Here is a 16,689-nt window from a genome sequence, read left to right on the forward strand (position 1 = left end):
CCAGGGACGGGTACCCCCAGCCCGGCCACCTCCTTGTCCCCAAGCCCCATCCCATGTCCCAGTCCCAGCTGGACACTGGGACCCCCAGCCCGGCCACCTCCTTGTCCCCAGCCCCTGTCCCGTGTCCCCAACCCCTGTCCCATGTCCCCAGCCCGAGATGGGGATCCCCAGCCTGGCCACCACCTAGCTGTCCCCAAGCCCTGTCCCATGTCCTCAACCCCTGTCCTGTGTCCCCAGCCCACAGCCGGGGACAGGAACCCCCAGTCCGGCCACCACCTCGCTGTCCCCAACCCCTGTCCAGTGTCCCCAAGCCCTGTCCCATGTCCCCAACCCACAGCCGGGGACGGGTACCCCCAGCCCGGCCACCTCCTTGTCCCCAAGCCCCATCCCATGTCCCAATCCCAGCTGGACACTGGGAACCCCAGCCTGGCCCCCTCCTTGTCCCCAGCCCCTGTCCCGTGTCCCCAACCCCTGTCCCATGTCCCCAGCCCACAGCCGGGGATGGGGATCCCCAGCCTGGCCACAACCTAGCTGTCCCCAAGCCCTGTCCCATGTCCTTAACCCCTGTCCTGTGTCCCCAACCCACAGCCGGACACAGGGACCCCCAGCCCGGCCACCACTTCGCTGTCCCCAACCCCTGTGCCATGTCCCCAACCCACAGCCGGGGATGGGGACCCCCAGCCCGGCCACCACCTCGCTGTCCCCAACCCCTGTCCAGTGTCCCCAAGCCCTGTCCCATGTCCCCAACACACAGCCGGACATGGGGACCCCCAGCCTGGCCACCTCCTTGTCCCCAACCCCTGTCTCATGTCCCCAACCCACAGCTGGACACGAGGAACCCCAGCCACCACCTCGCTGTCCCCAACCCCTGTGCCATGTCCCCAAGCCACAGCCGGGGACGGGGACCCCCAGCCCGGCCACCTCCTAGTCCCCAAGCCCCCTCCCACATCCCCAGCCCGCACCCTGGACCCCCATCCTCGTCCCCACAGCTCCCTGCCGGGGCCACCAAAGCCCCCGGTGATGCCACCAAACCCCCCCCCCCCCCCCCAATGCCACCACCATCACCCCACGCCCCCCATCACAGGTGACACCGGGACACGCCGAGCCTCACCAGGACATTTAATTGCTCCCAAGGGCCCAGCCGGGACCCCCACCACCCCCGAGCCCCCCAAGTTCGCCGCCGCCGCCGGGGTCTTCGCCGTCAGCCCCTGCCACCGCCGGCCGGGTGACATCGCTCCCCGCAGTGGGGACACCGGGGACGGGGGGTCCCGCTCTTCCCGGGGATGCTCCAGCACCGCCGGCACCGCACGCGGTACTTCTTGTACCTGGGAGAAATCCCGGGGTGAAGCCGGAGCCAGAGGGGAAGGGGGTCCCCAAAATTGGGGGGGGGGGGTCCCCAAAATTGGGGGGGGGTCCCTGTCCCCCTACCTGATGCCGCAGGCGTTGCAGAGGGGGGTCCCGTTCTCGGCGGCTCGCCAAAGCGGGGTCCGGCGCGTCTTGCAGGAGGCGCAGCGCTTGCTCCCTGGGGGGGGGGACACACACGAGGCTGCACCCCAAAACCCGATGGGGGGGGACACGATCCCCCCTGACCCCCCTGAGACCCCCCCCAGACCCCCGCGCTTACCCCGGGCCAGGGAAGCGTCGTCGTCCTCCGAGCTGCTGCCGGCCCCGGGGGGGGCAGATGGGGGGCTCCGACCCCCGCTCCGGCCGGGGTCCCTGCGGGAAGGGGGGGGTCAGGGGGGAGCGGGGACCCCCCAGCCGGAATGGGGAGACCCCCCCGGATTGGGGACCCCCCCGGATTGGGACACCCCCCACCCCCGGAATGGGGGGGACCCCCCCAAAGTGGCTGCCGGGTCCTCAGGGGCCGTGGTGGGAAGGTGCAGCCAGACAGACAGACAGGGCGGCCCCAGGGGTGCGTCGGGACAGACGGACGGGGAAGCCTGAGGTGCCCAGGGGTCATCGGGACAGACGGACGGAGCAGCCCAAGGTGCATCAGGACAGACGGACAGGCAAGTCCAAGGTGCCCAGGGTCCATCAGGACAAACGGACGGAGCAGACCAAGGTCCAGGGGTCCATCAGGACAGACAGACGGAGCAGCCTAAGGTGTCCAGGGTGTGTCAGGACAGACGGACAGTGCAGCCTGAGGTGCCCAAGGGGCATCGGGACAGACGGACGGAGCAGACAATAGTCTGAGGGTGACTCTGGGTGCACCTCTGGGTGCATCAGGACAGACGGACAGAGTAGCCCAAGGTCCAGGGGTGCATCAGGACAGACAGTGCAGGTCAAGGTGCATCAGGACAGACGGACAGGCCAGCCCAAGGTGCCCAGGGGTCATCGGGACAGACAGACAGAGCAGGTCAAGGCCCAGGGGTGCATCAGGACAGACAGACGGTGCAGGTCAAGGTGCATCAGGACAGACGGACAGAGCAGTCTGGGGTGTCCAGGGTGCATCAGGACAGACGGACGAAGCAGTCCAAGGTGCGTCAGGACAGACGGACGAAGCAGTCCAAGGTGCGTCGGGACAGACGGACGGGAGCACCCCGAGCTCCAGGGTTGCCCCTGAGGTGCGTCGGGACAGACGGACGGGGCCACCCCGCGGTGCGTCGGGACAGACGGACAGGCCACCCCGCGGTGCCCAGGGGTCATCGGGACAGACAGACAGAGCAGGTCAAGGCCCAGGGGTGCATCAGGACAGACAGACGGTGCAGGTCAAGGTGCATCAGGACAGACGGACGGTGCAGGTCAAGGTGCATCAGGACAGATGGACGAAGCAGTCCAAGGTGCATCGGGACAGACGGACAGGAGCACCCCGAGCTCCAGGGTTGCCCCTGAGGTGCGTCGGGACAGACGGACGGGAGCACCCCACGGTGCGTCGGGACAGACAGACAGGCCAGCCCAAGGTGCCCAGGGGTCATCGGGACAGACAGACAGAGCAGGTCAAGGCCCAGGGGTGCATCAGGACAGACAGACGGTGCAGGTCAAGGTGCATCAGGACAGACGGACAGAGCAGTCTGGGGTGTCCAGGGTGCATCAGGACAGATGGACGAAGCAGTCCAAGGCGCATCAGGACAGACGGACGAAGCAGTCCAAGGTGCGTCGGGACAGACGGACGGGAGCACCCCGAGCTCCAGGGTTGCCCCTGAGGTGCGTCGGGACAGATGGACGGGGCCACCCCGCGGTGCGTCGGGACAGACGGACAGGCCAGCCCAAGGTGCCCAGGGGTCATCGGGACAGACAGACAGAGCAGGTCAAGGCCCAGGGGTGCATCAGGACAGACAGACGGTGCAGGTCAAGGTGCATCAGGACAGACGGACAGAGCAGTCTGGGGTGTCCAGGGTGCATCAGGACAGACGGACGAAGCAGTCCAAGGTGCATCGGGACAGACGGACAGGAGCACCCCGAGCTCCAGGGTTGCCCCTGAGGTGCATCGGGACAGACGGATGGGGCCACCCCCGCGGTGCGTCGGGACAGACGGACGCCGGGGTTCCGGTACCTTCCGCCGCGGGCGGTGATGAGGAGGCGGCAGCCGTCGGCGAGGCCCAGGCGCATGCGCAGGGTCACCCCGCGGAAAGAGGGGTCCCGGGGCTCGGCGCCGCGCCGGGGGGTCGCCTGCTTGCGCCGCCGCCCGCCGCCGGTACTGGTCCCAGTACCGGTACCGCTGTCGTTACTGGTCCCAGTGCCCTTACTGGTGCCGCCGGCCAGGTGCCGGCACTGGAGGCTGATGAGGCTGAGGGCATCGGGGCCGCCCGGGGGGGGCCGGGGGGAAGCCGGGGTGCTCCGGGGGGGTGTCGGGAGGCGTCGGGGGGGGGGTCGGGGGGAGCCAGCAGCCGCGCGCTCTCCTGCAGGAAGGTGAGACCCTCCCCGGGGGGGGGGAGGGGCGGCGGGGGGGGGGCAGGGCCCCGGGGGGGGGTCCGGGACCCCGCTCCTGCCCCCCGGGGCCGCGTTAGGGCAAGGGAGGGGGGGGCAGATCGGGACCCCCCCCCCCCCACCGGGCTTAGCTGTCCCAGTGCCCCCCAGTCCCCCCAGTGGGACCATTCCCAGTCCCAGTGCCCCCAGTTCCCCTCCAGTCTGACTCTCCCTGGTCCCAATGCTCCCAGTTCCCCCCCGGTGGGACCAGCCCTGGTCCAGTACCCCCCCAGTGGGACTATTCCCTGTCCCAGTACCCCCAGTTCCCCCCCGGTGGGACCATTCCCAGTTCCAGTGCCCCCCAATTCCCCCTCGGTGGGACCACTCCCAGTCCAGTATCTCCAGTTCCCCTCCAGTCCGACTGTCCCTGGTCCCAGTGCCCCCATTCCCCCCCTGGTGGGATCAGCCCCGGTCCCAGTGTCCCCTCGGTGGGACCATTCCTGGTCCCAGTGTCCCCCAGTTCCCCCCAGTGGGACCATTCCCAGTCCCAGTGCCCCCAGTTCCCCCCTGCTGGGACCATTCCCAGTCCCAGTGCCCCCAGTTCCCCCCCGCTGGGACCATTCCCAGTCCCAGTGCCCCCAGTTCCCCTCCAGTCCGACCATCCCTGGTTCCGGTGCTCCCAGTTCCCCCACGGTGGGACCAGCCTTGGTCCCAGTGCCCCCAGTTCACTCCCGGTGGGACCATTCCTGGTCCCAGTTTTCCCCCGGTGGGACCAATCCCAGCCCCAGTGCCCCCAGTTCCGCTCCAGTCCGACTCTGCCTGGCCCCAGTACCCCCATTTCCCCCCCGCTGGGACCATTCCCAGTCCCAGTGCTCCCCAGTTCCCACCCGGTGGGACCATTCCCGGTCCCAGTACCCCCAGTTCCCCCCCGGTGGGACCATTCCCGGTCCCAGTACCCCCAGTTCCCCTCCAGTCCGACTGTCCCCGGTCCCAGTGCTCCCGGTTTTCTCCCGGTGGGACCAAGCCCTGGTCCCAGTGCCCCCAGTTCCCCCCCGGTGGGACCATTCCCAGTCCCAGTGTCCCCCATTCCCCTCAGTGGGACCATGGCGGGTCCCAGTACTCCCAGTTCCCCTCCGGGGGGGACCATTCCTGGTCCCAGTACACCCCGTTCCCCTTCGGTCCGACTGCCTCTGGTCCCGGTGCTCCCAGTGGGACCAACCCTGGTGTCCCCAGTCCCCCCCAGTGGGACCCTTCCCAGTCCCAGTGCCCCCAGTTCCCCTCCAGTCCGACTCTCCCTGGTCCCAGTGCCCCCAGTTCCCCCCCGCTGGGACCATTCCCGGTCCCAGTACCCCCAGTTCTCCTCCGGTCCGACCAGCCCCGTCCCACCCGCTGTCCCAGTCCCCCCCAGTGGGACCAGTCCCTGCCCCACCCGGCATCCCAGTGCCCCCCGGTGGGACCAGCCCCGGCCCCCACGGTGCCCCCGGCCCCGGTTCCCACCTGCGGGGGTCGCCACCGGCGCCCGGCCCGGGGCTGGGGGGGGCCGGGGGGGGGTCGCAGGGCCCGGGCTCGAGGCAGAGGAGCCGCTGGAGCAGGGAGAAGTCGGGGGGCTGCCCCTCCAGGAAGAGCTGCTCCGCCATCACCGGCCCCGGGGGGGGCCCCGGCCCGGCCCCGGCCCTAAACCGGCTCCAGCTGCGCGGGGGGGGGCGGAGGGGGGGAGGGACCCCGTGGGCGGGACCCCCGGGATGGGGCAGAGACCCCCGGGGTGCGGCGGGACCCAGAAAGGGCAGGGACCCCCAGATGGGGCAGGGACCCTCCCAGGATGGGGCAGTGACACCCCCACCTCGAACAGGGACCCCCCAGATGGGGCAAGGACCCCTTCCCATCCTGAACAGGACCCCCGGATGGGGCAGGGACCCTCAGGATGGGACAGGGACCCCCAGGGTGGGGCAAGGACCCCCTCAGGGTGGGGCAATGACACCCCCAGCTCGAACAGGGACCCCCCAGATGGGGCAAGGACCCCCCAGGACAGGGCAGGGACCCCCAGGGTGGGGGTAAGGACCCCCCATCCCAGAACAGGGACCCCCAGAATGGGCAGGACCCTATTATGGGGGCAGGACCACCCGCCCCAGGGCGGGACCGCCCCCCCAGGACACGGCATGGACCCCCAGGATGGGGCACGGTCCCCCCCCCCTAGAACAGGGGACCGCCTAGAATGTGGCAGGGGACCCCCCCCCACAGGGAGCAGGACCCTATATGGGGCAGAGACCCCCCCCCAAGTGGGGCAGGACCCCATATGGGGCAGAGACCCCCCCCAGGAGAGAGCAGAGCCCCCCAGGGTGGGGCCGGGACCCCCTTATGGGGTACAGCCCCCCCCCTCCATGGGGCAGCTCTGGAGGGGGGGTTCATGCCCCTCACGCTCTCCAAGCCCCCCCCCGCCCAGAAGGGACCCCAAGCACCGCTCAGACAAGATTTATTATTAACGAACCGCACCGCTCGTTAGCCCCACTCCAGACCCCCGGGGGGGAATGCGGGGGGGGGGAGGGGGCAGAGCTCGGTGCCCCCCCCCGGGATCACCCCCCCCCCCCCCCCCAGTCACTGCCCGGCAGCATCACCCGCTCCGGGGGGTCCCGCCACCCCGAGGGGCTGCACCCTGCTTACAGGGGGGGGGTCACCCACCTCGGGAGGGGGGTTTATCCGTCTGGGGGGGGTGCGACCCGCCCCCCGGGGGGGCCCCCCCCCCGCCCTCAGTGGGGTTTTGGGGACGTGGCCGTCGACGTAGAAGTTGCGGGTGACCCTGGGGAGGGCGAAGTGGGCCCCCTCCAGCGCGGGGCTCAGCACCAGCTGGCAGCTCAGGCGCGAGTTCTCCCGCAGCAGCGGGGCCTGGTCCAGCAGGTCTTCTTCCCTGGGGGGGGGGCACAGCCCCGGGGGGGGGGCACGGGGTCGGGGGGGGGCTGGGGACACAGCCCGGGGGGGTATGGGGTTGGAGGGGGGCTCACGGGGCCGTGGAGGGGAGCATGGGGGGCTCAGGAGGATGTTAAGGTCCGTGGGGGGGGTGCTGGGAGGGGTTGGAGGGGGGTGTCAGGGGCTTGGGGGGGGCTGGGGACACAGCCCGGGGGGGGTACGGGGTCGGGGGGGGGAGTGTGGGGGGCTTGGGATGACGTTAAGGTCACGGGGGGGGGCTGCTGGGGGGGGGTTAAGGGGTTCTGGGGGTGGTCAGGGGGCTGGGGACACAGCCTGGGGGGGGCACGGAGTCGGGGGGGGGCGCTCACGGGGCTGTGGACGGGAGCGTGGGGGGCTCGGGAAGAGGGAACAGACACTGGGGGGGGTGCTGGGGGGGGGGTCAGGTGTCCTGGGGGGGGGGTCAGGGGTCCTGGGGGTGCTGGGGGACACAAACCGGGGGGGGCACGGGGTCGGGGGGGGGCTGGGGACACAGCCCGGGGGGGTATGGGGTTGGGGGGGGGGTCACGGGGCCAGTGGAGGGGAGCATGGGGGGCTCAGGAGGATGTTAAGGTCCGTGGGAGGGGTGCTGGGAGGGGTTGGAGGGGGTGTCAGGGGCTTGCGGGGGGCTGGGGACACAGCCCGGGGGGGTATGGGGTTGGGGGGGGGCTCACGGGGCCGTGGAGGGGAGCATGGGGGGCTCAGGAGGATGTTAAGGTCCGTGGGGGGGGGTGCTGGGAGGGGTTGGAGGGGGTGTCAGGGGCTTGGGGGGGGCTGGGGACACAGCCCGGGGGGGGGTACGGGGTCGGGGGGGGGGAGTGTGTGGGGGGCTTGGGATGACGTTACGGTCACTGGGGGGGGTGCTGGGGGGGGGGTTAAGGGGTTCTGGGGGGTGGTCAGGGGGCTGGGGACACAGCCTGGGGGGGGCACGGGGGTCGGGGGGGGGGGGGCGCTCACGGGGCTGTGGACGGGAGCGTGGGGGGCTCGGGAAGAGGGAACAGTCACTGGGGGGGGTGCTGGGGGGGGTCAGGTGTCCTGGGGGGGGGGTCAGGGGGTCCTGGGGGTGCTGGGGACACAACCAAGGGGGGCATAGGGTCGGGGGGGGGGGCTCACGGGGCCGTGGAGGGGAGCGTGGGGGGCTCGGGGGGGAGGGAATGGCCACTGGGGGGGGTGCTGGGGGGTTGGGGGAGGTCCAGGGGTCCTGGGGGGGTCAAAGTGGTATCTGGGGGGGGGTGGTCTGAGGTCTGGGGGGGGGCATAGGGATCGGGGGGGCATTCCCCAGGGGCGGGGGTGGACTGAGGTCACTGGAGGGGGGTCGGAGGGGAGCATGGGTCACGTAAAGGGGGAGGAGATTCCTTGGGGGGTGCCGGGGGGGGGCCACCCACCGAGGGGGGGGGGGAGGGGCGTTACCGCTCATCGGGGGGGGGCAGGCCCGGTCGAGGTGGGGGGCGCTGACGTAGACGTGGCACGTGGAGCAGGCCAGGGAGGCCTCGCAGGCGCCTGGGGACCCCCCCCCGCTCAGCACCGGGACCCCCCCCCCAGGGCACCGGGTGCCCCCCCCAGCCCGGCCCGGCCCGGCCCGGCCCGGCCCGGAGACCCCGTCCCGCTCCCGCCTCCCTGGCCCCGCCCCTCCCGGGAAACCCCGCCCCACCCGGGAGACCCCCGCCCCACTCTCACCTCCCTGGCCCGGCCCCATCCCGGAGACCCCGCCCCGCTCCCGCCTCCCTGGCCCCGCCCCCCGGGAGACCCCGCGCCACTCCCCTGCTCCTCAGCTCCGGAGACCACGCCCCTCTCCCGCCTCCCCGGCCATGGCCCGCCCCTCTCCAGCTCCCCAACCCCGCCTCTGCAGCCCCACCCCGGAGACCCCGCCCCGCTCCCGGTGCCGCCACCGCCCCCCGCCCGCCCCCGGGCCCGCTCCCGGTGCTGACCCTCCAGCTCCAGCCCGTGCCGCTGCGCCAGCTGCAGGACGTTGTCCCCGACGCGGCCCCGTACCGGGACGTGCCGCCCGCTCCGGTCCACGAACACGACGTTCACCCTGCGGCGGGGGGGGGGGGGGGGGGAACGGGGCACACCGGGAGTGAGCGCCGGGAGCCCGCCCCTCCCCGGCCCCGCCCCCTCCCCCGGTACGCACACGGCGGCCTCGGGCTCCTCCGCCGCGGCCCCGCCCCCGCCGAGGCCCCGCGCCGCTCCCCGCAGCAGCCGCCGCGTCACGGAGCCGCCGCTCGCCGCCGCCATGGAGGCCGCCATGACGGAGCGGCACGTGACCGCCCGCCACGTGACCTGCGCTGCCGGCAGGGCGGTGGGCGGAGCCGGGAGGGAGCCGCGCTGGTCCTAGTGCCTCCCCCCGCGCTCTTTTGGTCATTAACCCGCTCCAGGTTAATTAAACCTCCAGGGGGGGGGGGGGGTGGAGCACAGGGGGCCCCTCGCACTGGGGGGGGAACCCCTCTAATGGGGGGAGGACACAGGGGGGAGGGGGGGGCTTGCATGAGGAGGGGGCACATGAGACCCCTCCGAACTAGGGGGTGTGGGGCATGGAGGGAACCCCCCAAAACTTTGGGACGGGGGGAAGGGAGGGGGACCCCACGCATGGGGGGGAGATATCACCCCCAAAAGGGGGAGACCCCCTTGTATGGGGGGACATGAGGCCCAAACACCCCCTCCTCCCCTTCCTTGGCCATACTGGGGGGACAAGGAAAAGGGGGGGGACACACCCAGGGACAACGGGGGGGACAGGAGAGGAAGGACCCCCCCCTCCAATTAAGGGGGAGCTACCTCATTAGGCATAACGACGTCACGGCGAGCAGAATAAGAAAGGGGCGGGGCAAGGCAATATAAATATAGCTTTACTTTGGGAAGGGGGGGTCCGGCGGAGGGTGGGGGGGGACAGACACGGACCCCCCCTCCCCCCCATACAGCAAACCAGACGGCGTCGACAGTAGAAACGGGGGCGACAACTCAAAACGCAGGAAACCCCCCAAAAAAAGAGGGAGGGAAGAGAAAGGAGGGCAGGGAATCCCCCCCCTCACCCCCCATAAGAGGCCTGCTGGGGGGCTGCGGCCCCCCCAGAACGGGGCTGGAGCAGGGGGGGAAGGGCAAAACCCCCCCCAACCGGAAGGAAGGAATATTTTTCTTTAAAAAAACCAAAAAAAGGCAATAAAAACGAGCGTTAAAGTAAAAGGCGACTTTTACCCCCCCCCCAAGTGTAAAATGGCGGCAGCTCCAGTCTGTAAAAACAAAATAAAACAAAAAATCCCCCCCCCCCCCCCCCCCGAGTGAAATGGTGAGGAATGGAGGGGGGGGGGGCGAAGGGGGGCCCCCAAGCAGCGGGTTAAGGCAGGGAGCGCGTGGGTTGGGGGGGGGACACACACACGCAGCTCCCAGTTACTGCTCAGGGTCCCAGTTACCACTCTGGGAGGGGGGGTATGGGAAAAGGGAGGGGGGCGGGGAGGGTTCAGAGACCCCCTTACGGCACTGGGGGGGCTCTGATATGCCCCCCCCCCCCAGTCCAGCCTCTCACATCGCTTTAAAACCCCCCCCAAAAAGAATCACCGCGCACACACACACAAAAAAAAGGGACTTAAAAAAAAAAATACCCCACGTTTGTACAAGATTTACAGGAGGGGGGGGGATTTGGGGGGGCGGGCTAAAATATCCTCTTCCTCTTCAGGTAGGAGTCGGCGTAGTGGCCCCCCAGGGCCCTGGGAGTGCTGCCCCACGTAGCAGCCCTCGGGGCTGGGCTCCGGGAGGGCAGGAGGTGGGAGAAGGCTCGTTTCTGGCCCCCCCCGGGGGTCTGGAAAAGAGGGGGTGGTGTGGTTAGATTGGGTGGGGGGGCGTTGGGGAGGGGGGGGCGTTTGGGGGGGGTTTGGTAACCTTTGAGTGGGAGCTGTGCGAGTGGCTGGGGGGTTGCCAAGGGGAGGGCGGCGTCAGCGGAGCCCGCTGGAGGCATCCCGACGGCCTTTATTTTTGGGGAGGGGGGGGGATAAAAAGGGGGTTAAAGGGGGGGGGTCTAGGCAGATGGGGGGTCCCCAACCCCTGGGGGTGCTCGGGGGGGGGCTCACCTTGTTGAGGTGACTCTGCTATGAGCCCGGCTTGAAGGCCACTGGTGAAGTAGGAACTGGGGGAGCCTGAGTAAAAAGGGGGGGGCAAGGGCGGGCCCCAAGCCCCCCGCTCGAAGCCTGGGGACGAGGAGAGCTGCAAGGGGGAAGGGGTGACAATCGGGGACCCCCAGACCGGGGGGGGCCCCCCCATTTCCCCATTACCCCCCCCCCTCAAGGTGCTGGGGGGGGGGGATTACCTTGTGCCTGTCTGTGCCCGAAGCCCCCCAGGATGGGTCCAGCGTGGTCTCTGCTCTGGGGGTAAAGCCGGGAGCCCAATCCTTCCCCGGGGGAGGAGTGGGGGTTAGAGGGGCTCCCCAAAACCCTTCGAAACCCCCCAAAATCTCCTCTAACACCCCCCCCAAACCTCCAGCACCCACCGGCTGGTAATCGAAGGCGTAGCCGTCCCCGGCCAGCCCGGGCGAGGGTAGGAGCGGGTCGGGCTGCGAGAGCCGGGGGTTGGCAACGCCCCCCAAAACGCCACCTTTCAGGTTGAACCCTTTGCCGGCGGCGCCTGAAAAGGCAGAGATTGGTTAAAGGGGAAGAAACCCCCCCCAAAACGGCCCCCTTTTTGGGGTGGGGAGGGGGGGAAAGGGGGAGTAGAGAGTTCTCACCTCCCAGGCTGTTGGCCGGCAGGAGGCTTGTGCAGGTTCAGGTAGGGGTTGAGAGGAATCTTGAAGTCTTTGGGGGGTTCCCCGAGGAGCGAGACCTGCTGGAGAAACAAATTGGGGGGGTCAGGGGGGTCCCCGAGGAGCTCGGGGAGGTCCCTGGGAGTCCTTGGGGGGCTCAGAGTGGTCCCTGAGGGGCGTGGGTGATTCTTTGGGGCTCCCCAGGGGGCTCAGGGGATCCTTGGGAGGGCTCAGGAGGGTCTCAGGGAGTCCTTGGGGGGCTCAGGAGGGTCCTCAGGAATCCTTGGGGTGGCTCAGAGAGGTCCCGAGGGGCTCAGGGGATCCTTGGAGGGCTCAGGAGATTTTGGGGGGGCTCAGAGAGTCCTTGGGGGGCTCAGGAGGGTCCCCAGGAGTCTTTGTGGGGCTCACAGAGGTCCCCGAGGGGGCTCAGGGGATCCTTGGAGGGCTCAGGGAGTTCCTCGAGGGGCTCAGGGGGGTCCCCGAAGCGCTCAGGGGATCCTTGGGTTTCAGAGGGGGGCTCAGGGTGTCCTTGGAGGGCTCGGGGGGGTCCCCAAGGGACTCAAGGGATCCTTGGAAGGGTCTGGGGGGTGTCTTTGGAGGGGGCTCAGGGGGGTCCCGAAAGCGCTCAGGGGATCCTTGGGCCGCTCCCCAGGGAGCTCAGTGAGTCCTGAGGGGGCTCAGGAGAGTCCCCAGGAGTCTTTGTGGGGCTCAGAGAGGTCCCCGAGGGGCTCAGGGGATCCTTGGAGGGCTCAGAAGATCTTTGGGGGGCTCAGGAGGGTCTCAGGGAAGTCCTTGGGGGGGCTCAGGAGGGTCCTCAGGAATCCGTGGGGGGCTCAGGAGGGTCCCCGAGGGGCTCAGGGAATCCTTGGAGGGCTCAGGGGATCCTTGGAGGGCTCAGGGAGTTCCTCGAGGGGCTCAGGGGATCCTTGGAGGGCTCAGAAGATCTTTGGGGGGCTCAGGAGGGTTCTCAGGGAGTCCTTGGGGGGGCTCAGGAGGGTCCTCAGGAATCCGTGGGGGGCTCAGGAGGGTCCCCGAGGGGCTCAGGGGATCCTTGGAGGGCTCAAGGGTTCCTCGAGGGACTCAGGGGATCCTTGGAGGGCTCAGAAGATCTTTGGGGGGCTCAGGAGGGTCTCAGGGAGTCCTTAGGAGGGCTCAGGAGGGTCCTCAGGAATCCTTGGGGGCTCAGGAGGGTCCCCGAGGGGGCTCAGGGGATCCTTGGAGGGCTCAGGGGATCCTTGGAGGCTCAGGGGATCTTTGGGGGGCTCAGGAGGGTCTCAGGGAGTCCTTGGGGGGGCTCAGGAGGGTCCTCAGGAATCCTTGGGGGGCTCAGAAAGGTCCCCAAGGGGCTCAGGGGATCCTTGGAGGGCTCAGGGGATCCTTGGAGGGCTCAGGGGATCTTTGGGGGGCTCAGGGATCTTTGGGGGGCTCAGGAGGGTCTCAGGGAGTCCTTGGGGGGGCTCAGGAGGGTCCTCAGGAATCCTTGGGGGGCTCAGAAAGGTCCCCAAGGGGGCTCAGGGGATCCTTGGAGGGCTCAGGGAGTTCCTCGAGGGGCTCAGGGGGGCCCCCAGCAGCCCCTGGGGACTCACGGGGGTCCCTGGGGGGGCTCAGACCACAGAAACCAACCCCGCGACCCCACCGGGGTGCGTCGGGGAGACGGCACGCGGTGCGAGGGGGTCTTACCCCGGCAGCGGGGGGGTCCGGTCTCGCCCTGCTTTGGTTTCTGGAGCCCGCCGCCGCCGGAGCCCAGGAGGGAGGTGGTGAGCCCTGCAGAGCCGGGGGGGTGACGGCGGGGGGCCCAGCTGCGGCACCTGCGTCCCCAGCACCGCGTTTTCCCGATCGACCCCCACCGGGCCCAGGAACGAAGCAAGGGACGTTTCCCGGAAGGCAGAATCGGCGATTTCACGTGGCCCTGGGCCATGTCACCGGGCAAGGGACCACCTGGGGACAGAGGAAGGAGGGCGATGGCACCGCCATCCGGCCCCGCCGGCGCAGTTTCCCCTCTTCTCCCCCCCCCGACACGAGCTCCCTCGCCCCGGCATCCGTCCCCCCCACCGCGAAAACCCAACCCTGGCCCCCTCCGCTCCCCCCACCCCGCCCTGGGGGGGTCTCCAGTGGGGTTCCCCCCCCCATAACCACATCGGGGGGGCCTCATGAGCTCTGCAGAGGAGCCTTCCCCACCAGGCAGGCGCGGTGACGGCAGCGGTTACCTGAGGAGAGGTCTCCCAGGAGCTGGCCGGGGGGCTGCGCCGGCGCGGCGGCCAAGCCCAGGGCGCCGTGGGGCAGGGAGCTCAGCGGCGAGTCGCCCAGGATCCCCGGCTTCTGCCGAGGACGGAAAACAACGTCAAGGCCGCGGAGATCCGGCGCTTCCGGAAACGGATCCCACCCCGGATCGAGGAAAAACGCGCCGCAGGCACCGGGAGTGAAAACGCCGCGGCGGAGACGCCTCCCCGCCGCGGCTCAGCACCGATTTTCTGCTCAAAGCGGTCCGTTTGCGGCGGTGAGAAGGAGCCAAACCCGCCCAACGACTCGCTTGTCCCCGCGCGGAGAGCGGCTCCGTGTCACCGGGATGGACTGGTGTCACCAGCAGCCCGCTCGCCGCGGTTGCTGCACGGTCTGACGGACGGGAGGAGGACGCGGGGAAGAAAGCACGGCGAGAAAGACCCGAAAAGGCTAAAAAGCCACTCAAAAAAAAGAGGAGAAACTCGAGCGGGGGCGGTTTGGGAGCGAGAAGCGCGGCGGGGAGCGCTTCCAGAGAGGCCGCGGCGACGCGTGAGCCGGCACGGGGCCCGCGAGGCGAGGCGGCTCGGTGAGACGGCAGCGGCACGAGCCCACCCGGCGGGTTTGGGAGACCCCGGCCCGATCCCGACCCTGCGAGCGGATCCGTTCCTCCTGGAAACGAAGCCGGCAGGACGGCGAAGGCGGGATCGGTGCCGTTGCGCCGTTACCTGCTGCGCTGGGGTCTGGTTCTGCAGCGCGAGCTGGAGCAGCGCGGTGGAGAGGGCCGGGTTGGTCACCAGCGGCACGGAGGGAGCGGCGCCGAGGATTCCTGGGGGGAAGAGGAATTCCCGGAGGGATCGCCGCCGCGGTGAGGAGAAAACCCCTCGCCGGCGGCGGCGCGGCGGCCGGCCTTACCCTGCTTCCCTCCGACGGCCCCGTGGAGCAGGGGGTTGAGCAGCAGCTGGAGGGAAGCCGGATTTCCCAGGCTGTTGAGGATTTGGAGGATGTTGGGCTCGGGGAGGAGCCCTTTTCCCGCGATTCAGCGCCTTAAAAACCCCAAAAAGCAGCGGGTTAGGAGCAAAACACCCAGATTTGAGGCTTCTCCCCCCCAACGAGCCACCCCGAATCCGCCCTTCCGCTCCCCAAAGCAGCAAAACCCCAGTTCCCGGCACGATCCCAGTCCCCGGCACGGCCCCAGACGCCGGCGCTCGCGTCTTCACGCTGGGAGCGAACGCCCGAGCCACCCCGACAGCTGACGAACGCCGAGGTGCAGCGGCAGCCGGTCTGTGACCCCCCCGCCGGCGCGGCACCTGCCCGGAGAAGCCCTCCCCTGCCGAGCAGCCGCGGGATTTCGGCGTTCCCGCTCCAAATTTCGCAGAAATGTGGCAGCGGAGGCGGAATTTGCGCCGCGCGAGGTGGAGCCCGGAGACGCCAGGATGCGGGGAGCCAGCGGCAACAGACGGCTGCTCCGCGGGGGGATCCGATGGGAAACGTGACACAACAGCCTGCTCCAGGCTGGATGCCCGACCTTTGGAATGCTGGCGATGGCAAGCTGCGAGGGGAAGAGGGAGCGAGGAGGAAGAGGAGGAGGGAGCAGCCTCACCGTCGCCTGCGCGGCTATCAGGGCGGCCAACATGCTGCGGCCGGGAGGGCCGGGAGCGCAGAAGGGAGACTCGGACGTGGTTCCCGGCGAGCAGCAAACCGTCCGTGGCCTGCTGAACCATCTCCGCCGCCTCGGCCGACTCGTACTCCAGCACGGCGAAGCCCTTCAGCTGCCCGTCCTGACCGTAGGCCAGCTGGGAGGCCAGAACCAGCGTCAGCGCGACGGCAAGAGGCCGGACCGGCGCCAGCGCGACCCGAAAACACCCCCAACCGGCCACGCCGCTCGCTTTGGGGCTGCCAATTCCAGAATCCAGCGTGGGGGGGTTGGCAGGGACCTCTGGGGTCACCCAGCCCAACCCCCTGCCCAAGCAGGGTCACCCAGAGCAGGGGGCACAGCACCGCGGCCAGGGGGGCTGGAATATCTCCAGAGAAGGAGACTCCACAGCCTCCCTGGGCAGCCTGGGCCAGGCTCCATCACCCTCAGAGGGAAGAAGTTCTTCCTCTTCTTCAGCTGGAGCTTCCTCTGCTCCAGTTTGTGCCCGTTGCCCCTTGTCCTGTCGCTGGGCACCACTGGAAAGAGTCTGGCCCCGTCCTCCTGACCCCCACCCTGCAGACACTGACCGGCATTTCTAAGGTCCCCTCGCAGCCTTCTCTTCTCCAGGCTGAACAAGCCCAGCTCCCTCAGCCTCTCCTCCTAGCAGAGATGCTCCAGTCCCCTCCTCATCCTCGCAGCCCTGCCAGCTACTCTCTCCAGTAGCTCCTCATCTTTCTGGAACTGGGGAGCCCAGAACTGAACCCAGGACTCCAAATGGGGCCTCCCCAAAGCAGAGCAGAGGGGGAGGAGAACCTCCCTGACCTGCTGCCCACACTCCTCTTGATGCACCCCAGGATCCCATTGCCCTTCTTGGCACCCAGTGCACGCTGCTGGCTCATGGTCACCCTGTCGTCCCCCAGCACTCCCAGTCCCCTCCCAGTGCTCTCCAGTGGGTTCGCCCCAGCCTGTACTGGTGCCTGGGGTTGTTCCTCCCCAGGTGCAGGACCCTGCCCTTGCCCTGGTTGAACCTCAGCAGGTTCCTCTCTGCCCAGGTCACGCTGGATCCAGCACAGCCTGCCCGTGCATCCACCTCTCCTCCCCATTTTGAAATGTCCCTGTGCAGGGGGGGCACAGAGAGGGGCCGCCCCCCCAGCAAAAAGCCCTCCCCCCCTCCTCAAAACCCCCCCTCCTCACCTGGCAGAAGGCCGGGGCGCAGGCGGCGGAGAAGACCCTCCGCAGCTCCTCGAGGGTCGGCGTAGCTGTGGGGCAGCTTGTCGACGCAGAGGCACTTGGAGTGGAGGAGGTCGAACGTCAGCTGGGTGACGTCGGA

General features: G+C 69.5%; 2 protein-coding genes across 2 annotated transcripts; both read right to left on the reverse strand.

Annotated features, from left to right (window-relative positions):
* Window positions 1-6,411: 6,411 nt before the first annotated feature.
* LOC142365308 (ferredoxin-2, mitochondrial-like) lies at window positions 6,412-9,030 on the reverse strand. The gene is given in 5 exon segments (XM_075446021.1): window positions 6,412-6,748; window positions 8,194-8,213; window positions 8,216-8,283; window positions 8,712-8,818; window positions 8,915-9,030. Coding segments are annotated over 5 exon segments (621 nt in total). The 3' UTR covers window positions 6,412-6,438.
* Window positions 9,031-10,103: 1,073 nt separating this feature from the next.
* LOC142365281 (ribonucleoprotein PTB-binding 1-like) lies at window positions 10,104-16,689 on the reverse strand (the record flags this gene model as incomplete). Its single annotated transcript, XM_075445937.1, is given in 22 exon segments — window positions 10,104-10,477; window positions 10,479-10,528; window positions 10,531-10,573; window positions 10,654-10,686; window positions 10,688-10,738; window positions 10,842-10,859; window positions 10,861-10,993; window positions 11,086-11,158; window positions 11,254-11,391; window positions 11,492-11,519; window positions 11,521-11,586; window positions 13,167-13,290; window positions 13,292-13,373; window positions 13,376-13,444; window positions 13,714-13,825; window positions 14,452-14,552; window positions 14,639-14,756; window positions 14,758-14,769; window positions 15,327-15,389; window positions 15,391-15,519; window positions 16,554-16,607; window positions 16,609-16,689. Coding segments are annotated over 22 exon segments (1,629 nt in total), but the record flags the coding sequence as incomplete, so codon positions are not given.

This window comes from Opisthocomus hoazin, chromosome 35 (genome assembly GCF_030867145.1).
Source record: "Opisthocomus hoazin isolate bOpiHoa1 chromosome 35, bOpiHoa1.hap1, whole genome shotgun sequence".
NCBI classification, from domain to species: domain Eukaryota; kingdom Metazoa; phylum Chordata; class Aves; order Opisthocomiformes; family Opisthocomidae; genus Opisthocomus; species Opisthocomus hoazin.